At 45.1% G+C, this 21,783-nt stretch overlaps 2 protein-coding genes across 2 annotated transcripts in view; both read left to right on the top strand.

Moving 5' to 3' along the window:
• Positions 1–11,619, top strand: part of WNT5B (Wnt family member 5B) — a 78,987-nt gene extending 67,368 nt beyond the window's left edge. Inside the window, exons 4-5 of the mRNA XM_054071733.1 lie at positions 2,716–3,008; positions 11,065–11,619. Of these exons, the coding sequence (XP_053927708.1) occupies positions 2,716–3,008; positions 11,065–11,523 (752 nt within the window). The 3' untranslated portion in view covers positions 11,524–11,619. The remainder of the gene's footprint in view (positions 1–2,715; positions 3,009–11,064) is intronic.
• An 8,280-nt stretch (positions 11,620–19,899) lies between these two features.
• The window catches only part of ADIPOR2 (adiponectin receptor 2), a 47,105-nt gene continuing 45,221 nt past the window's right edge, over positions 19,900–21,783 (top strand). Inside the window, exon 1 of the mRNA XM_054083715.1 lies at positions 19,900–20,035. The gene's annotated coding sequence lies outside the window, so the exon portion shown is untranslated. The remainder of the gene's footprint in view (positions 20,036–21,783) is intronic.

The following is a 21,783-nucleotide window of genomic DNA, read 5'->3' as shown; positions in this document are numbered from 1 at the left end:
CTTGGACCATCAAGTCCAACGATTCCTATCTGCCACTAAACCATGTCCCTGAGCACCTCCTCTATCCATCTCTTAATTACCTCCAGGGATGGTGACTCCACCACCTCCCTGGGCAGCTTCTGCCAGTGCCCCATGACCCTTTCTGTGAAAAATTCTTTTGTGATGTCCAGTCTGAACCTCCCCTGGTGCAGCTTGAGGCCGTTCCCCCTTGTCCTGTCCCCTGTCACTTGGGAGAAGAGGCCAGCTCCCTCCACTCCACAACCTCCTTTCAGGTAGTTGTAGAGAGCAATAAGGTCTCCCCTCAGCCTCCTCTCCTCAAGGCTAAATTGCCAGCTACAAATTTGCTTTGTATTAGCACAGGGTTTCACAAGCATTTGTCCAATCCCACCTCCCAAAAAAAGCCATAGTCTTCCAAACTTAAGTCTAGCAAACACCGTGGTTTCTTCCGCTTTGTGGGCAGCGAGGGGAAAAAAACAGCCCTCACTGTGACTTGCTTCAGGCTCTCTCAGCAGCCTAACTTGCTTGTGCAGATCCAGGGGCTGCACGCGGAGTTGTCCCACTGCTAGATCTGAAACGTGGAGGTGCTTAAATCATGGACAATAGAAGCGCAAATCTGGTCTTTGCTTTCAGTACAGGGGTCTCCTTAGAACTGGAAGGATGCTAAGCACCTGGAGCCATGCGGGCTCTGTTGCATAAGCTGCAACAGTGGGAGGTCCTTTCCTTGTATGTAATTTTATCTCCAGAGATGCAGGGAGCTCTCTACTTAATAGGATGATTGGTGTGTCTGCAGGGCTCTTTCCATGCAGGCACAGACTGGTAGGGGCAAAACCTGCACATTGGACCGTTATCTTAAAATACCCATAACATACAGAACAAACTAGATGAGGAAAAGCTGGATTTTGCTTACTGAAAAATGACCATAACTCCGGTATGGGCTAGTCTCCGCTGAATCGCCTTAACTAGGAGTCTCTCCTCTTTACCTTTAGGATCAGGGATGTTGCAGGGTCGTAGTCCTCTCCTTGTGACCTGCTAGTAAAGCTTTTCCTTCTATGCTATGTGTCCCGTAGCATTTTATCAGCTTTGTGCTGTACTCCAGAGCAGAAGCCCTCAGTGTGCAACTCTCATTTGGGAGAGGGGGAAGAAATACCCACGAGTTATTCTGCAAGGGTAGATGCCATTCACGGCCTTGCCTTTGTCTTGGGTCATTACCACTAAGCTGGTGATAAGCTGCTATTAATTACAGATTGTCAGCACATGCAAATTAGAACAAGAGCATACCAAAAGCATCAGCTCAGTCCCACTGAGCGAGCTGCTGGCACTGAGAGCCTCATGGGCTGGTGACAAACTGTTCTTGGAGGATCTGCCCTCTCAAGTCATTCAAATTTGCTTGAAAGCGTTAGAGGGTCGCCTTTTGCTGGGGTTTCATGTAAGCAGCTTTTCACAATCAGATTGCTCATTCCAGTAAAGCTTTGGCAGTTGTTCACTTTGTCACCTGAAAGTTCGGTGACCTACACAATGACTCTAAAGGTGTTGGTTTAGCTATTCATTACTCCATGTGGTTAGAGCAGAGGTGTGGACTGCCTCTTTCTCCTCCTCACCCCCTTCAGACCCACAGCACTCCTGGTGCAGTACGCTTAGCCTCATGCAGTGTTCTGGCTGCGTTGGTGCCCCGGTCAAATTGGGGCTGAATTGCTGCCAGGAATACATAGCTGGAGACCCGATCCAGCTGCTTGGCTCAAAGCCTAAACGGTATAGAGAATCCATTCCAAGCAGGGCAGGCTCTAGTAAACCTGCTAATGGAAAGTATTTTCATTTATTATTATCTACATGGGAAAATTTTACTTGTTCTAGCACTACAGTTCTTTGGGAGAGCCCATGCCTTGATGTTTTTGAGTGAAAAAAGGGTTTCCTTCAGTTTATCTCTAAACAATTCTCAGCTGATCTTATGTAGACCAAAATAAGTTCCATGAAATGAGGTGCCCGTAAAGACTGCTTGTCCCAATTAATAAAAACTCTTCCAGAGTGATACCTGGCTCAACCAGAATGGTCCTCTTGCACAGACCTAACCTCATTAGTCATTCTCAGTGATTATTGGCAGATTCACTGGCTGAGGCAGCAGCTATATTTCACCAAGTTGAATAACCCTCTTGCTGCTTGAAAGTTTCCTTCAGGTTAAAATGGGAGGGTAAAATGGGGTTGATCTGAGGGGAAGGAGACTGGGCAGTCCCTGCCTATGGTGTTGCTGTTTCTTTTGGGCAAGGCCTGGAGTTTCTAGGGCTCTTAAATGGTAAAATAAAAATAATAACCCTCGAGGAGCAGCACCTACAAATTCATGAAGAACATGCTCTTCTCAAGAACATTCCTTCAGGCATCAGCAGGAATCTCAGACCCTTGCTTGGTGTGTGACAAAGAATCAGATTTTGGTTTGATCCTGGTTACACAGAAACTGCCAGTTTTGGACTGTCAATTGACTGGAGCTGTTATCGTGAAATGAAAACAAAACTGGGGTACAAGCCTGTGTTAGGACAGTTCTCCTGCTACCAGAACAGCTTGGTGTCCATGTGCTTGACCACCCATTCCTTTGTTCCAGTTGATAGGTGTACCTTTGCAGAGCATACTGTGTCCTACTCTCCAGAGCTCGTTCACTTGCTGCATGTTGCATTTGTTAAATGAGATCTGTCTCTTGTTAATTTGCTTCACGCATCTCTCTTACAGGTAGCCGAGAGACTGCTTTCACCTATGCTGTCAGTGCCGCCGGGGTGGTGAATGCAATCAGCCGGGCTTGCCGGGAAGGAGAGCTCTCCAGCTGTGGCTGCAGCCGGACTGCCCGGCCCAAGGACTTGCCCCGAGACTGGTTGTGGGGTGGCTGCGGGGATAACGTGGAGTATGGGTATCGTTTCGCCAAGGAATTTGTGGATGCCAAGGAGAGGGAGAAGAACTATGTGAGAGGTTCAGAGGAGCAGGCTCGCATGCTGATGAACTTGCAGAATAACGAGGCTGGTCGCAGGGTAAGACAAATGCTCACTCTTTCCACTTTCTCAGAGGCAGATTTAGAAGGCTTGAGACAGACAGATGCCAAATTGCTGGGAAGTTTGATGAGGGATAGTCCCAGTGATTCCCCAGTAACTCCCTTGAAATGATGTCTGGTCACATTTTCTGCATTTTTGTGAATATTGGAGACAATATTGACAGTATTGTATTATAATTTTAATGGCAGGCTTCCACTGCCATTTTTTCGGTCTGTTGAGATACTGTATGGCACACCTGTGCAGACACATAAGACCTTTCTGACTAAACTAGGTGCTGTCGCGGTCCACTTTCAAGATGTATGTCTCAAAAACTGGACCCCCAGAGTTACCAAAGTGATGGGCTGGTGGTGAAGAGGAAAGTATGTTGACATCTACTGCCATTGTGAATTTTGGTGAATATAAGGCCAGAAGCAAACATCAAATCGGGCTGCCTGGCTATCTCTGAAACTTATGCCGTGCTCAGTTACCTCACTATTGGGCAAAATTAATAATTTGCGTCTAGGTGACAGACATTTTCTAAGACTATGCACAATTTTGATCTGGAGACCCATAGGGATGGAGAATCCATCATTTCCCTTTGTAGTATGCTACCATCATTAATCACCCTGTTTCAACACTTGCTTCATTATCATTTGAATTTATCTAGCATCAGCTTCCAATGAGCTCTTTCCCCAACTTTTATGGCTAGATTCAACAGCCCTTTAGTAATCAGAATTTCCTCTGCATAGAAGTATTTATCTAACGTAATTTATTCACCACTCTTTCTTGATGAACTAGACTGAGCACTGAAGACTCTCACTTTCAGATGTTCTCATCAATTGTCAAATCATTTTCATGTCACTTTAGTGCGTACCCTTTCAAGTTTTCCCATATCCTTTGAGAAACTGGATACCCAAACGATATGTGGGTTCTAGTATTGGTCTCACTGATGCTGTAAATGTAGGTGAAGTTGTATGTACGTTTGCTTTTGAGAAAATTCCTTAGTCTGTGATTAATAGCCTGGAAGGTGTAGCATCATTCATATGCAGAACAACTGTATAATCTTGCCTCTTTCCAAATATAGAACAGGAATGCTTACTTGAAATTTGTGCCTTTTCCACAGGTTGTTTAAAATTTTTATCCTTCTTTCCTAGTAGTGAGCTTTTATAAGGTTAATTTTATTTCTAATGTATATTATTCTATTAATTGTACTTAACCTTGCTTTTTTGCACATTCTTAACTAATATCCTTAGTCTACTTATCAATTTTCTGGCCTTTTTTATTTCTAATTGTTACTGAATTATCTTGCCCCTTCACATGTATGTTTGTCTTCTGTGTGCAATTTGGGTTTCATTTTGCCACCAAAGATGATTGGCTCTGTTTTTGGTTTTTTTTGTTTAATTGTGAAATCAATGTGTCAGGTTCAAGCATTGCAAATATTCCATGCTTCTTCTGCAAAATCAGATTGGGGTAAATTTGCAGTAGGTAGAAAACTGTGGACTTGAAATCTGCAGAATGCAGTGGGTTTTGATTTGAGGTTGGGGTTTATTTTGACTTGGAAGGGCAGAGGGTCTGCATTTGCTTAGAAATAGGGGGGCATTCCTCCGCGGAGTTTTCAGTGGTATGAAAGTGATGTTCTTCTTTGCATTATTCAGTTTGAACACCTTACATGACTGGAATCATGAACTTGGATTACTACAAATAAATATTCTGCCTAAAATAGGGAGTTAGTATGTTATGAGACTTTTTAACAGCCCATCCTATTGCCTTGAGGGAACTGGAGACAGAATATGGCCAATAGTTGGAGGCAGCAGTTGAACTGTAGTAACAGCTATATTAGAAGATTAGGTCAGAAGATATTTGCACCGCAGCGTAGGTAAAAATCTGCTCTTTCTTGTTACTCGTTAGATTGGAAAGAATCTCACTGAGCTGTGATTGCAGAGGTTGATACAGTTTTAGATGGAAGAAAGCTTTGTCCTGCTTTAAGGACACAGCTAAATACAGTTATATCCTGCCTTCACTGCAGTGCAGAATGTTGTTGAAGTTGTACTTGGAATGCTACAGTGCCCATGCTTCCTTGGACTCCATAGACAAGTTCTCAAGGCGATTTTTGTCTCTCCAGTTAACACACGACTTGGACAAAAGCTTTTGAAAGGGCAAGACAGTGTTATTTCAAGCTTGGTTTTTGTAGACTCTGTAGAGCAGATGGCCATAGAAAATAACCTTAGATTAAATGAACACAAGTCATTTTAGATTAAATTAAACGGAAGTATGAACCAGTGTGTAATTAAGCTTGTGGATTTCAAAGAACAAACTCTGATAAAAAAAGGGAGCCAGTTAGTAAATGCAGCCGAGGAACTTGATGTGAAGGAGGTCTGGAACTTTTTCAAGTCAAGGATGCTAAAGCCATTACAATTCTGCATGCCAAGCAAGAGGAAAAAGCTTGTAGGAAGAACATCCAGACCTCACTGAATGAATAACTGCCACAGAGAAACTGTTAGGAGTAGACTGAGAGCCTACTAAGAATGGAAAAAAACCCAACTGATAGCAAATAAATAACGAAAAGCTCTGTCTTTAGAGGTCAAAAAGTGTAAAGATGAAGTGAGAACAGTAAAAAAATAACACTGAGTCAGAACTTGCAAAGGGTAGTAAAATAAACAGGGGAAGTCTTTTAAACTTTGTAAATTGGAGGAGACGGGAAGAAAGGAGGCTGCCAGTCAATGGTGATGCATCTGTGTTTAAAGACAGAGCAATTTTTGTCCCCAGAGTAAACAAGTGCTTTACTTGGGGATTCAAGTCAGAATGGGGGTCATTGCTTGTGAGGAGGGAGTACTGTATGTCTGCTGCCCAGTGTAGATGTCTTTGTCCTCAACTCTTCTGCCTAAGGGAGTGAGTGCTCAGTGTAGGGTTTTTAATCCCCCTGGGACTGTGCTTTGTGGGGGAAGCCAGGCAGGATGCCCTAGGCAGTGGTTGGCAGTGGCCCAGTGGCCAATTGTGCTGGTACCTGGTGGCAGTGAGGAGGGCACGAGGAGGCAGCTGTCTTGTTCAGACAGGTAGAGGAAGAGGAGCTGAGTGGCAAGTACTGAAGTTTGGGGCGAGCAGGTCTAGGATCGATGAGATGATGCAGCAGAGTGCTGTTGGAGGGGAGTTTGGCATCAGGTCGGATGATTCAAATGGGAGTTAAGTTGCAGCAAAGGGTTAGAAGAACAGAGTGCTCTGGAGTAAATGAGGCAGGGGCTTCGGAGTGGATTGACTGGATGAGGATTTGGGAGTGGTGAGGAATGAGATGCTGAGATTGGGAAAGGAGATGAATATGAAAGGATCTGGATAGAGTTGAGATCTGGGGTCGCTCTGAGATGGCATTACTTCAGAGTTGTCTGGTCAGGATGGTATTTAGCTGGTACTTTCCACTTGGCTCCTTCCACCAGAGTGGCCTTTCCACTTGGTTCTTAGAAATATATTTGTATGGGTGAAAAGGAGAAAGTCTAGAAATGGAAATCATCACAACCAATGTGGAAGCAAAACTCAGACAGCATAAAGCTCTCAAGTCACAGGGAGTGTCCGCTTTCTTTCCTGGATGTCTGAAAGAGCTGTTACCTGGCAGCATGGGCAGTGTGACCTTCACAGTGTTTACACGAGGACCTGGGGGATAGGATGTCTTAGAGGAAGAGGCAAAATGGGAAATCATATGAGAAGATTTTCTCCAAGACAGATCACACAGTCATTTAGAATATCATTGTTTTCCTAAAAAGCAAAATAGATGTGGTAGGTCTTGTTTATCTGAGCTTCTGTGAGATGTTTGATGTATTTCCCACATGGGAAACTCCTGGTTAAATTAGGAAAGATAAAGAAAAATGCAGCAGTTATGAGATGGATGAGAAGCTGGTTCAAGGACAGACATCAGTAAGTTGTATCAAAGGACATGTCTTGATCTAACAGAGTTTAATTAGCAGAGATTGTCAAGGGCTTGCCTCAAGACCAACACTTTTGTTTCTCAGCCTCAACACAAGAATTAGGAGTGGGCTGATGACATTTGTTGATGTTACCAAGGTGGCAGGTATTTTGAGTACAAAGCAGAATCCAAATAAATAAACAATACAACATTAAGACAATCATTTGAGGTCTTGTATGGAAAACATTTTTAGTCATTAGAAAATGAGTCGCAGCATGTCATCTACAGATGACTGCAGACATAACGTGGCTTGGAAAGTGGTAAATATCACATAATGTGCTAGGGAAAGTCTTTTCATAAAACATGGGAGAATACTAATGCTATTGGATTAAGCTCTCGTGAGGCCCCAAAATAGTATATGTTCTCATATTCCCAAAATGACCTCAGACTAGAAAAGGCTTGTTATGGCTCACCCAAGGGATAGGAATCTTTTCTTAAGAAAGTGGGCTAGAATAGCTTGCCATGTTTAGCCTAGCAAAGTGAAAGTTGAGAGAGGATATGACTGATGTCTGTGTTAGTGGGAGAAATAATAGGGAAGGAAAAGTACTTTTTAAGCAAAAGGCCAATTGGCATAATAGCAAATGGGCATAAAGTGAATACATTTAGGCTAGAAATTAGAAAAAGATATTTTATCTTTGGAATAGTGATCAGGATAATCGTGGCTGAAAACCTAATTGCTTTTAAAAGGGCTCTCTACATTTAAAGATAATGTTATTTGAAGCAATGCCTATAACAGCAAGAGATCATACTTAATAACCGAGGACATCCCAACTAGTCCTGCATGCTAAACTTCTGAGATTCTGGTTTTGGAAGTGGCAAAGTGCACGTGTAACTCCACACTCCTGTAAGCTAGTACTGAAAGAAAGGAGTACTGGAGACACAGCAGTGAGCACTGCTAAGTGGCCACCAGGTGCCATCCCACATACAGCCTTTCCTCACTTTCCCAGCTAGTGTTTCAAGTGATGTCTTCTGATTTCTAGGCAGACTTTTGGCACATACCCTCCCCTCAGTTTCCTGTGAGTGAGAAAGTTCTCCTTGAACCCTGAGGAGCTCTGATGGCAAGAGAGAAGATTGTCCTTTCTCTCTGTGGTTTTCAGAAGGAGCTGAGAGGGACCGGAGGGGACCAGAGATCTTCTATTTTTCAGGCAGTGCTGACCCCATCATCCCTTCACTCCATGTCAAAGTCCTTCTGGTGGCAGCTCCTGGCTTTATTGCCCTTATTTGTTTGTCTTTGTCTGTTATCTTAATGTGTCCTTTCCTTCCATCTGTCTTTTTCCTCCAGTTGCGTTCCATTACCCTCTGTTATTTCCCTCTATTCTCTTATCTGTTGTCCTGTCTGGTGGACTGTGATGGTCAGTCCTTCTGCACTGTTTACCCAGTCAGCATATGGCAGGCTTCAGTCATCAGTCACTTGAGCCAGTGCCAGGAGAGCCTGGAAGGGGGTCTGGCTAATTGACCACCTAGGAATACCCCATTAATTCTCTTCCTGTTCCCATTCTTGCAAGAAAAGAATTGGAAAAGAACTTGGGCTTATGGGAAGGGGTTTTAAGCCTTTCCATTAAGAAGCATTTTCAACCTGCTTAAGTGGCATGGCCATCGATCAGACCCTGCCCTCAGAACTGCATGTAGGGTCTGTTATTCTTTACCTTGACCTGAGCCCAGTCAGAGAGGAATTCTCCAATTTCCTTTTCTTTCTCCCCATCCAGGAAGCAGAGGGGGAGTTTGGAAGAGCCATTTAGCGGCTGAAGCTATGGTTACCTCTGCAGGATGTTGATAGTGGGAGCTATGGGGGGCTGAGTGGCGCCATGCTTACCTGTGATAACTGGTAGCATTTGCGTTCCCCAGCACAGCTACTACCCACATGGGCCAGATGTTTTGAGCATCAGTCGCTTAAAGCCAAGTCGGAACAAACTCAGTCCCATGACATTAACTGAGAGGGATCGAGTTGCAGTGTTTTGCTAAAGGAACAAAGCCCAGGATTAGGAAGAATCGTAATACTTTATAAAAACACATGCAAGGGCAAGGGAGCCACGAGTGGCCTGGGACTTGACAGAACCATAACCCAAAAGTGCTAACACAAGCTTATAACAAGCAGGCTGGCAATGCAGTGAGGATATAGTAAGTGTCTGGGGCTCGGGAAATTCAGCTGTAGCTCTGTCTGGTTATAGTACAGCAGGAATCCTTAAGTAACAGTGTGGTTGGTCCTCTGCAGTTGTAGTTTGATCCAAGACAAGTGCTTAACTCCCAGCCTGTAGCTGTTACATTGCACTGTGAAGGATTGCCTCAGTAAATTGAGCTCCGAGGAGCAGAACTAAAGCTTCTCTGTTTTAAGGACTCACTCCATTGACTTTCTCAGGAGGTGGATTGGCTTCCATGTGATTTAGCCATTAAGCCAAATTGAATCTTCACTAGCTGTAAAAAGCACTAGATATTAGTTAGGCGAGGAGCAACCAATTATTGTAGGAGAACTGACCTCTTGCTGCTGGTCCAGAACATAGTCTTAGGCAGAAGGTTTTGCTTGCAGTATGCTTGATTGCCTTTAACACCTACTCCTTGGCACTTGAATGCGGAGAGCTGGGAAGCTTTCCACTGTGGCAGTGAGTGAGGCAGAAAAGAAACCCCAGTGTTCAGCTGCTTTCTTCAGCAGACCTGGCTAAAAGACATCACCGTCTTCTTCAGAAGCGATTTTCTTCTTTCTACATCCTAGGGTTTTTTTGTTTCTTTCCTTGATCCCCCCCACCAGATAGAGCTGGTGAAGATTTCTGCAGCTGATGCCAGATAGCTCCACTTGGCCCATGGCGCCTGGCAGAGGCCCTTCCCTGTGAATGTGCAGGGTGCAGGATGCTCATGGGAGAGCAGATGTGAGCAGATGTGCTGGTGAGAGCATGAGGAGCAAGGGCTGGGAGGGGTAAGCTACCATAATGCAGCATAGTTCTGATTACGTGGAGTTGCCAGCTCTTCACTTTGCAAACTGTCACTGCCTGTGAGTGCTGCCAGGTACTTGTGTAGGGTGCAGTTTTGTACTTGCTGCTGAAATCTGTGGAAAGAACAAACCCAAGCTGCATATTCAGTTTATTTTGAGCTTTGTTGTTCTAGAATATTTTTCAATGTCTCTCTCTCTCCTCCCGGCTGGTGTGGGAAGGAGCAGAGTAACCACCTCTACCCTTTACATTGTGTACTTGATCTGCTCAGGGTGCATCACTCACACTGGCCTGAGTTTTCAAGACTTCGTTAATTTTGATGCCAGATTTTCAGCAGTCTGATGCATCTACGGCCCCCGCAGACTCCTGAAAACGTAGCTGAAAGTATCTTGGAAGAGAAAGCACCGAAAGCTTGTGTTTGCTGTTCAAACAGTGGGCTCTTCTGCTTGGAGACAGTCCCGTTGGCGTAGGGCAGTGTCTGGACACAAGGTGGCGCAGGTTTGCAGTTAGGGCTCGCAGCTCGGCTCTGCTCTTGAAGGTGGTGGGACCTCGAGCAGAGGTGACCTGCTCTGCTCCACGGTAGAGGTGGTCATCGTTCCCACCACTGCCACCCCTGCTTGCTTCTCTCTGGAAAGCGATGACGCCCCTGGACACGGCTCCTGAACACCCACCATCAGTGGTGATGGAGGGAAAGGGTGTGGGGCTGTGGATTTATTTCAAAAGGATGCAGATGTATCCCTGCAAAGATACTGTCAGTTCCTGGTGTGGGTTGTAGGAAATGGGCAGGTTCCCAGGTGTTCCCTTTGTACTGAATGGAAAAACGTACACCACAATGGTGGCCTGTGAGACTGGGGGAATTTCCACACAGAGAGGACTCTTCCCTTTTTTCTGGCTCTTTACCCTGCCATCAGGTCAGAAATCCGCCAAGGGAAAACAAGGTGGGGTTGGGAAGTCATGTTTGGAGGCAGTGTAACCAGAAATAGAAGTATGTAGGGAACAAGAACACACAGCAGTCGCAATAGGAGGAAGAGGAGACTTTTGTCTCTTCTGAAGGGCAAAACAACAGACACGGGGGGATAATCAAAGCGGTTATGAAAACATGATGAATTCATTGTAATTAAGCCAGCTGCCAGCGCAGCAAGAATAAACACAGCTTTGCCTGATTGCTTTTCTCTTCCTGCAGGCTGTGTACAAGCTGGCGGACGTGGCCTGCAAGTGCCACGGTGTGTCGGGCTCCTGCAGCCTCAAGACCTGCTGGCTGCAACTGGCTGACTTCCGCAAGGTGGGTGACCTGCTGAAGGAGAAGTACGACAGCGCCGCTGCCATGAGGATCAGCCGCAAGGGCAAGCTGGAGCTGGTGAACAACCGTTTCAACATGCCGACGCAAGAGGATCTGGTCTACGTTGACCCCAGCCCGGACTATTGCCTGCGCAATGAGACCACTGGCTCGCTGGGCACTCAGGGCCGACTGTGCAACAAGACCTCGGAGGGTATGGATGGGTGTGAGCTGATGTGCTGCGGACGGGGTTATGACCAGTTCAAGAGTGTCCAGGTGGAGCGTTGCCACTGCAAGTTCCATTGGTGCTGTTACGTCAAGTGTAAAAAGTGCACAGAGATTGTCGACCAGTACGTCTGTAAATGAAAAGAGCCACCAAAGCAACAAATCTATATTATATAAATCTATATAAATATATTTTATATTTGTATAAATAAACAGATGATGATAATAATTAAAGAAGCTTATTTAAGAGACATTTTGGTTTTGAAATTTCCCCCATCAGGCCATCTGGTTTGCCGTTCCTTCAGTTCTGCTGGGGAGTTTGTCTTTGGGTACAAGTCCCCTTGGATGTTTCAGTCACGGGGAAGAAGCTGAAGAGGTGCTGACAAAGCGAACTCCTCCCTGCACATAAGCACACACTTATTTCATTACAGACACAAAGCCAATGAGAAGGTGAAGAGCAGATTCTTTCTGCTCCGTCTTTGGTAAATCTCAGTTTCAAATCCTGCCACCCCACTAAACCCACTGGGGAATTCAGAACCAATTCACGGTCCCTTTAAAGGGCTTTGTTGCGTTAGAGGGAAGCTTAGCCAAGGCTCTTCTACAAGAATATGGTTTAAAATCCAGCATCCTGTAAACCATTCCTGGATGCTGCGCAGACCACAATGTGGTGGAGGAAGGTTTACAGCCCTGCTGTTGTAAGGAAGAAAGGTGTGACCTGTGGCTGACCAGGGCACAGCTTGGGAATCGCCATGAAGCCAGCACCTAGCTCTTCTGCACCGCCTGGGGAAAGGGGAAATCTGTCCATCTCAGACTACATGACTACGTGCATGAGGGAGATTTTTTTTTTTTTCCTTTTAATCCTATTCAGAAACTTAATTTGTCAATATAGAAGAGAAGCTGCTGGTTCCCAGGGATGTTTGCAAAGGCAATATACTTCATATTTTGTCAGCAGAAAGAGGTATTGCACGTACACACATGCACATGACTGCATAAGCACTCCTCATACCACTGCTGGTTTTCCTTTTTGAAGTGGATACAGGTGGTCACCTTGTTCAGCTCTATTAAATCCTCCTCACCACCATCCCAGATGTATATTTTGTCTTTAATATTAAACACCCCTCAATGACATTTCTTTCCCTCTGTTGCTTGTGTATATGTGTGGTTTTGTTTTATTCTTTTGGTGGGGTGCCTTTTAGTTTGCCACTCTGTATTTCAGAGTCCAGGGGCCATGCTGTTCCCCGGCATAAGCTAACCACAGATACGTTCGCTCCTAGAATGTGGGTGTATGTTCACCGATGGAAGTCTCTTCTGTGTTTTTCCTTGGTAATAAAAGAGTATAATAAAATTGTACTAGGGCAGAAGGCATTACTAATGTTTGCTAATCAGTCTTACCACATTGGGATTTTAGTAAAATCCAATTCATAAAGCAGGGAACAAATGCTGCTTCTAGCACAAGACATTTCCTATGCCTCTCAGCATCTGCAGAGTTTCTTTGCAGTCAGAACAATCAAGAGAAGCCAGTCCCCAAAATATAAAGGTTTGCTAATATACATCCCCTTTGTTACTGACATTCCAGCGGTGTTGGGGTTTTTTCTACTGTAAATTTTAAAGTGCGCAAAATATGCCAATAAGCAAAGAGCCAGTCAGAAAGATTATTATTTTTATATTAAACCGCTGGTTCTTATAAAGCATTACAGTTTTACAGATTCCACCATTTCAACCACCAGAGAAGAATTTATATGTACCTTTCATACTTCAAATATTTGAGGGCTCCAGAAAAGCATAAGGAAGAAAAATTATGTTTAATAATTAGGAGCTGTTGTTTTTTTAAACCAATGTGTCCAGTTTTTATTTTATTTTTTTTAATCCAACAGGCAATATATTTGCTGGCATCCCAGAATGCAGTTTCTTGGAATATAAACAGTGGCCTAGATTTATTTTATTATATAAAATCCAAAGCCAGTGGTATTGTAATTCAAAGTAACGGAAATAGTTTTCCATGCATGGAAAAAATGTGAGTGCAATGGCCTGATCCAACTCCCATTAAACTTCAGTGGGAGCTGGACTGAGCCCAAGATCGGATCAAATGTGTGAGCTATTCACTCCTGGGATACTATATGTTTCTAGCCCAGTAATAAAACTTACTCTACCTTGGATACATCTAAAAAAGACCTTTCCTCCCACCACCCTCAGCCCTAGTTCTTGTCCATCCTTATTGTGCCAGTACTTAAAGGTGTCGGCTATTTGTATATGACACCCTCAGGCATTGTTAATATGTCTAATAATTCAAAATGATTTCATTTGGCCTTTCCAGTGAAGACCACACATTTAAGGGATTCGCAACTCTCCTTGCAGTTTGGCACCACAATTAATTTTGTGGGTGTAAACAACTTTGGGAACAGAAAAATGGGCATTGTTAGGGCTACTATTCGTCTGAGTGTCGCTGGATATGTTGTTCTTGTCCACCTAATATGTCATCTGGATGGAAAAAGGATGATTTTTGGCCTTTTGTCCCAGCACTCTGGACCTCCAGCAGCCTGGATGAAGACAGCAGTTCCTATTGAACTGGGACCAATAGGAGAGAAGTGACCATTGGACTTCTCCCCCTCCCACCCCTCCCTTTTTTTTTCACAAGACCGAGGTCTCAGTCTTCTCAACTTTCTGGGAGTTTTCTCTCCAAAAATTTGATCCCACTTAACTCTAGCTTAAAACTTAATTTCCATGGCGCCCACACATGAAAGAACCTCCTTAGGGTGGTAGTTAGTATAAAATAAGAGCACAACTGGTTTGGTTTGATGTAAAGCCAAAGAAAGTCAAACAGAAAGCTGCAGCAGAACTACTTCTTTACCATGAAAGTTAAAAAGCAGTGGATTTTAAGTTGTGCCTTGTTAGATAAACAGAGTGGTAGAAGGATGCAGGAGTAGGGAGCTAAGCTTGATCCTGAGCCCTTGCCGACTTTCTAATCTTCAACAAGTTGCTTAATTTTTTTGCCTCCAGCCTCCTCCTGTATGAAACAAGGAGTGAAATATCTCCTTTTCTGTAAAGCTCTTTGAGAAATCTGGCTAAAAAAAACATACTTGAAGGCCTACCCTCTACGCTCATTAACTCCGGCAGGCAGTCGTATCCCCATTGTGCAGGGACATGCTCGATTCAGGACAAAGAGGCTCAGTGGCTCCTCAGAGGGTCAGATGTGCGGAGGTGGTTGCTGGAGTGCTCAGCAGGAGTCTCAGAGAGTCTGTTGCAGTGAAGCCCTGCTCTGGCACAACACTGGAGGGAAGTCCATTCTACAAAAGAGAGGTGAACTTGGGGCTTGTTTGTTTATGGGTATGGAATATCTGGTAGCAAGAGTGAGGCTTAGGAAGGTTAGTCTGGTTTCCGAATCAAATATCTGCCTGCTTAAATTCTGTTTGCAGTTTCATACGGATAAGATTCACACAATACACTATTATATAGTGTGTGCTGGTAACTGGCTGCCACATTCCAGCCCTGAAGTCACTGCACTTCAAGGCTGATAGAAATGACCACCCGTAAGTCATGTAAAACTAAAATATTTTGGAGTTAAAGGCACTATGCAAATACACGGTTATTGCAAGTCAGTGAACATCAGCTCCTAAACGGAGCAGAACAGGATGCAAATCTGTCATCATTTTCCAACTGGCTAGTAATACATAAGTTATAACGTGAATGAATGAGGCCTTAGTATGTTCTGCTGCAAGGTAAGCTAAGCAATGGCTGATCCCAGAACAGAAACTTCCATTTGATATTAATTGTGGTAGAAAGATAGTGGCAGCATTGTGAGAAAGTTTAAATGAACCTTTTAATACTGCTCTACTTTAGGCACTTGCATCTCTTGGAGGCTCCCATTCTTTGTCCCCAAAAACTCTGTGCCTACCCAGAGCTCAATGTAACACAGAGACTGCTGCCTTTTGCAATTGAGGAAACAACCTAGTTGAACCCAGACACACAGCATGAAGGTAACTTACACTTTCTACCAGGACCCAAGTTTTGTAGCCCTGACAAAGCACAAATGAAGCAGATCTTGTACAGTCCTATAAAATCAAACATGCATGGGTCTCTCTGTGCTTACTTGACCCCATCCAGGGAAAAGCCTAGTAGGTTTAAATTACGCTGTGGGAGCAATTCCTAATCACCTGTGGCTACAGAAATACAGACAGTATTTTCATCATCTGACACAGACATAGAACATCCCAAGGAGACCTTGGGAAATACCTTCCAGTGACTAAAGGACATTTCTGAAGTGTCTGTCAACGAGCTTTGCCAGAACTAGCTGCTTATATGGCCATTCACTTTCATTTAGCTTTTGTTTAACTACACTTCAGGTTAAATAGTTTCTAAAAGATACTCTATGAAATCAAGTTCATTGAAGGGCGGGCTCTGAAGAAACCATCGTATGGCAGACAGTGAGCAGATATGAACATAATATTGGATCCCCTTCTTCTCAAAAAATAGAGTCTGGCTATGTCTAACCCATGGGATCCAAACATGTGTCTCATCTCCTAAGCTCAGATGTGTATCCTGGCCATCTCCTGACTCCCTGCCAGGGCAGGGCAGGCACCAATACCCCACATGCAAAGGCTGACTGATGCAGAGACCACAGAGAAGGTAGCCTGTCCCAGCTCCAGTGCCAGCGTAGATAGCTGGTCACTTTGTGACTGGGCCACGTTGTGAGCACACCAGCTCTGCAGTCTAAATATAACCAGCCTCAAAGATAAGCAAAACAGACTTCTGTGGCCAACAGGACACATGCCAGAAAGGACAAGAAGAAGGTCAGCCATTGTAAATCCCCAAATAACAACAATCAACCCCCCAGGATAATAAAATAATCACAGCATGCTCATGCCTTCCACCCCATTGTCAGTCTCCTGCAGGGCCTGAAGCTGTTACTATACCCTGTTATCTCTTAGCTCTTTTTAAGTGACAGTTGAATTTATCTGGGTTTTTTTTTGTTGTTGTTGTTTTTTTTGTTTTGATTTTTTTTTGTTTTTTGGGGTTTTTTTTTGCATTGGGATACAAAAAAAAGGGATAACTTACAGCATTTCTTCAAAGATAGAAAGGGGGAATAAATAATAGAGTTGGGAGTTCTCTTTCTCTGTGAGCAGGGATAAAATGCAGCAGCCATAAAATGGAGTACTAAGTATTGCCCTGAAACACTCAAGCTGGATATCTGCCCCAAGAGTCACAGCAACCTCTCCACGCTGCTTGCCCAAAGCAAGCTGGGTCTGATGGCTCAGTGGCACCAGCAATAGCTCGGTCTGTTTGGAATGTGGTGACTGCAGCAAGCATGAGCCTTCAGCAGCAGTACAGAGTACGCAGTGAAGGTCAGGCCCTTGGTGCTTTGAGAGGAGAAGATGACTTTAATAAGCAAGGAAATGCAAAGAGAATGAGCAGGCACCGTTTAACTGGGAGGCAGGGAGATGATGATACCTCCCCCAGGCCCTTTCCCCGTTAGTGCTGACCCATAAGGCTGTCACATGTTGCAGCCGTCCTGGGGAATTCAGAAGGGGGCCGTTCAAGTATGTTTGTCAACAGAGATTAGGCAGGTCAAAAACTTGCAGAACGTCGGCATATGCTGAAAAAAAAAAAACCAACCAAAAGGTCCAGGCTCTTCCTTACCCTGGGGCAATTTTATTCCACTCATAATTTGTCTTTTGGCTCTTCCTGGAATGCCATATAGTTGTGTCACTCCTTCATGTGACTGCAAGAACATGGTGATCACACAGCATGCGTAGGACAAGGCATTGCTATGCAAGAAACATTAAAATCCTGCCTTTCAGGAACAAAAAAAAAGATGTGGGGTAGACCTAGGGTCACCTAATGACTCTCACAGTCACCGTGCTGGAGCAAACTGTAGCCTTGCCCCATTCACAGCCCCAAGGAGCTGCACAAGTGCTTGGCCATTACTCTTCTTGGGCTGAGAAAACATCCAGCCCAGGTTTTTAGAGTGGCAGCCCTCTGCAATTGACTGTGATGAGTCTGGACAGTCTCAGGTTCACCAGCAAATTTGTTCTCCCTTGCTGGGGAACAACAGCAGAGTTAACTAAAGACCTGCCAACTTTCACAAAGTGCGGGGCTACGTACTTAGGACAAAACCATTCAGAGGCAGATTTAAGGCAATGAATATCTTATATTCATGCAGTAGTTTCTAGAAATTGTCTATAAATGCTCAGGAAATACATAACTCGTGTTTTAAAAAATGTGTCTTTCCGCTTGAAGTTTTCCCCATATAGCAGAACACAGCTTTCCTTTTGATTTCCAAGCTCTCAAACCAGCATAAACCACTCTAATTCAGTTTATTTAATATCTAGTGAAGCAATATTCCTATCTCAATTTCCCTCTTAATTGTCTGCACCCATGTTAAGTTATGGTGACAGGAAATGACGGATGAAAACGACATGCAGTTTTTGTATATATTTTTCATCAGTGGAGTTAAAAATACTTTAAAATCATTAGCAGCATTTTTTACAGATGAAATACTGAAAGACGGAGCAGGAAATACTTCATCTGACACACACAGGGTGGAGCCGGAGCAGGAGCTGCAGCTGCTGCTTTCCCTGCCACTGTAATGGCTGTCAAAGAACATTTCAATGTATTAAACTGTAAATACATGTAGTAGTGCAACTGCGATGTTCTGTAATTACTTTGCTTCTTTCAAAATAACAAAGATTTTAATGAATGTGTGAGATGCAATGTATTTTAAAGTGGATAAAGGATGTTTTATTAGCAGGAATGGCTAGTAGTTATTTAAAATTGGTGAGTATTAGGGATAAAAATGTTTCCAATATTTATTTATAGGGATAATTTTGGTTACATAACTGTTTTGTTCAGTAGTTTGAGCTAAAATTTCTGGAGGTGGGTACAATTGTATTGGAGTGTGGCTCAGCAGAGCACTAAAGTCCATAAAGCAACACAAATAACTGGCAGACAGGTCCTCCCAGATCATCCAGTTGTTATCCTTGGCAGCCGTTAGGATCCTCTCCTCAAACAGGATAGTGTTTTAGTGTTTTGACTCATCTCACTGTACAACACACAGACGTAGGTTTTCCCCATCATTTTCCCCGAGGAAAAGGGAGAGCCTTGATCTCCAGGTCAGAGAGGTTTTCCTGCTGTTCTGCCTACGCTCCCTATCACTTAACAGAGGAACCTCTTGTTCTCTTTGCTGTTCCCCCTCCACGTCCCTACACCAGACATAAGCGTTTGAGCCCTCTCACACAAGCTAGGCTTCCCAGATACCTCCAGCGGCACCAGGCTGGGTAATGCCATCTGGTTTTCATCATCTTTCTGGTGGCCTCCTCACCCTGTACCATGCCCTGGAACACGCAGGTCAGTCCTGAGCATTAAATCCCCACCCAGTGGGGCCTCTTCCCAGCTCAGCAGGACCCGTGGCAGCTACCACAGCGCCTGGGGATCCACCACATCTCCCCACCCCAGCGAGTTCCATAGTGTGTGTCTCAGCCTGGGTGGCTCCATGCTGTCACCATGTGCAGCCCCTCTCCACGTCAGCAGGAAGGGGGGTTTCCGTGACACCACTTTTCTGTAGGAGAGGGTGATGCTCTTGCTGCCTGCTCAGGGCTGAGAGGAAGCAGCATCACGGTGAACTCCCCGCATCCCACTGGTATGAGAAGTCTTACTGTTACGAAAAGCCCGCTATTAAAAAAAGTGGAATATTTCTATTTAAGCTAAAGCAGAGTTAGGTTTCACCCAAGCAATTGTGGTTTTTGAAAGGCAGACAGAATGTCCCTCTGACAGTGTTTTCCCAGGCATTATTCTTTGGAGACGATCACACCTTGTGTGCAGTGTGATCTGTGCTGCACAGGGGTGTCTGCTGTGGGATCACCTCTGCTCGGAGTATCTCCATTACCCCAAGGTCAGGCAGAGCTGGCTCCAAAAGCTCAAAATGAGCAAGATTTGACTGTTAGGAAGATCATAACATTAAAATTAGTCCCTGGAGAATAACAGACTATGCATAAGCTCTCTGGGAGGAGAGCTTGTCAATGGGGGACACACCCTGTCCCAGCTCCTGTCTGGCTGCACACGGTTGATGGAGATCTCCTACGTGTTGCCCAGGACTGATAAAGGGTGTTTGCTTTCTCAGCCCCTCTAAAACGAGCCCTAGGGAGTCTACTTCCCGCCATTTTCGGTGCCAGTCCCACCCCGTTGCCTTGGGGGCCGGGCGGGGCGGGGCGGGGCGGGGCGGGGCGGGGCGGGGCCCCTTCAGTCCCCCGCCGTCCCCTCCCGCCTCATGCGCGCCGTCCCGCGCCAGCGGAGAACAAAAGCCCGCGCTAACGTCACTCGCCGCCCTCGGCCAATCAGAGCCGGCGGAGCGCTCACCCCGCCTTTTCCCACCCCGGGCCACGCAGGCACTCAGTGCGCATGCGCACTCCCAGCTCTCCTGACTACATTTCCCGAGATGCAGCGCGGCAGGCCCTCCCCTCCGCGCTGCCGTGCGCAGGCGCGCTGAGGCGTCCGCCATTGGCGGCGGCGGCCTCGTGCGATGATGACGCCGTAGGGCAGGGAGGAGGTGACAGGGCCGGGGAGGCGGCGGTGGCGGTGGCGGCGGCGGGAGCAGTTGCCGCAGGAGGGGGGTGGCGGCGGCGGCGGGCAGCACCTCCTGGCGGGCGCTGGCCGTTGCCAGGTGAGTGCCCGGCGCGGGCCCCGCGCGGGCCCGTCTCCTCGCAGCGCGGCGGGGGCTGCGCGGCCCGGGCCGGGGGGGTAGGGGGGGCAGAGCGGGGACCCAGCGTTCGGTCCCGCCCGGGAAAGGCAGTGCTCGGGGCCGCCGCTGCCCCCCAGTGAGTGAGTGACCGGGTTCCGTGTCTGCGGCCCCGCGGGAGGGTGTTGAAACAAGTGGTTTTGCTCTTTCCCTGAGAGAACCAGCCATTCGCTCGCTTAGGAGGGGCGACAAAGACATCGAAACGAGTGGCAAAATTAAGGTGCTCAGGATTGTGGAGAGGGGACATTGTGTGTTTAATATCCATTTACCCTTTGTCCTTCACTGTTTAATTTTTTTCTTTTTTTTTCTTTGAGCTACGATATGGCCAGGGTAGGAAGAAAATGACAGTCTGTATTTGTAATTTTATTAATTAATTCTTAATGCCTTATTTTATTACAGTTTTTTTTTTTGTTTGTAGCTTCATTGTCTCTTGAGCAGATGAAATACGTTGCCGCGGTGATGGATATTAAAATAAGATTATATAGCAGTTGTATTTGTTGTTTTATGTGGCTGTGATTACTCTTGTATTCCAGAGTTACAGAATAGCTACTCTGTTAGACGAGAAGAGAGTCTTTTTTTTTTTTTTTTTTTTTGGCAATGCCGGATTCTTTGGCTTTCTGTGAACTCTGTGTCAGTGAATGTTTGAGGACCTGTGGGAGGGTGGCCAGAGGCCTAAGAGAGCTGAGGTTGTGGTCAGGGTGTTTGCTTAAGGGCATGAAGGAGCTGGGCTGGAGGAGGCTTTAGGCCAGTGAAGCGCTGTAAGTGGGTCAAGAGCACTGTAAGTGGGTCTTGTTCGTAGCCTCTTATAGACTTGTTGCTTGTCAGGACAGGGAAATCTGCTGCTGCTGGTCTTCCTGAAGTCTTTTTATGGAGGCGATAAAAATAATAACTCCTGAGCTTGCACAATAAGGGAACTTTGCCTTGTCCCCAGAGCGCTCTGTGTGTGTGTTTGTGTCTGTGTCTGTAAACACCCGAGTTACCAACAATAGGTAATGTAAATATTCGACACTGGAGTAGCCACAGTATGGGTATTTCTAAGTGACAGTTAAATAAACTTTTTAAAAAGTTGATTTGTTTTTGTCCTGAGAGAATTAGGCATTGATTTCTCATTTGCTTAGGATGGGCAACAGACATTGAAACATATGGTAATCAACTAGAAGACAAAGAATATATGACAGCTGTTGTTCTTACTGAGCTGTTCAAGCAGCGTTCGTTTATTTTGTGCCTGTCTTAGCCTCACAAGTCAGTTCGTTTAGTGGCTTTAGTAGATGTGTGTGTTGGCATTTGTTTAAGAAAACCATTAATATTAAACTAAAACTTTTTTGACTTACTGGCCTGGTCATTTTGTGTATGTAACTATTGTATGCACTGGTCATAAAAGCTTTTAGATATTTGTTATTTAAAGATATATTTTATTCTTAATGCAGCGCTGAAGTTCTTCAGCCAGTTGTATTGTCTTGTGTATTGCAACTGTCTATTTTTTAAAATGGATCAGATTTTATAAGACTGGTCAGGTCCTCTGGGCAAACACTTCTGGGCGTAATCTGGTTTTCAAGATTTGAGGTCTTACTGTGTAATTTGAACACTTGTTTTCACTCCCTTGTTCTTATTTTTGTTAGGTAGTGCTAAATGTCCTGGCTGTGGTCTTCACAGATCTGGAAGTCAATGAAGAG

The sequence above is a fragment of the Cuculus canorus genome, chromosome 1 (genome assembly GCF_017976375.1).
Source record: "Cuculus canorus isolate bCucCan1 chromosome 1, bCucCan1.pri, whole genome shotgun sequence".
Taxonomy (NCBI): Eukaryota; Metazoa; Chordata; class Aves; order Cuculiformes; family Cuculidae; genus Cuculus; species Cuculus canorus.
This window is presented reverse-complemented; position numbering and strand designations above follow the sequence as displayed.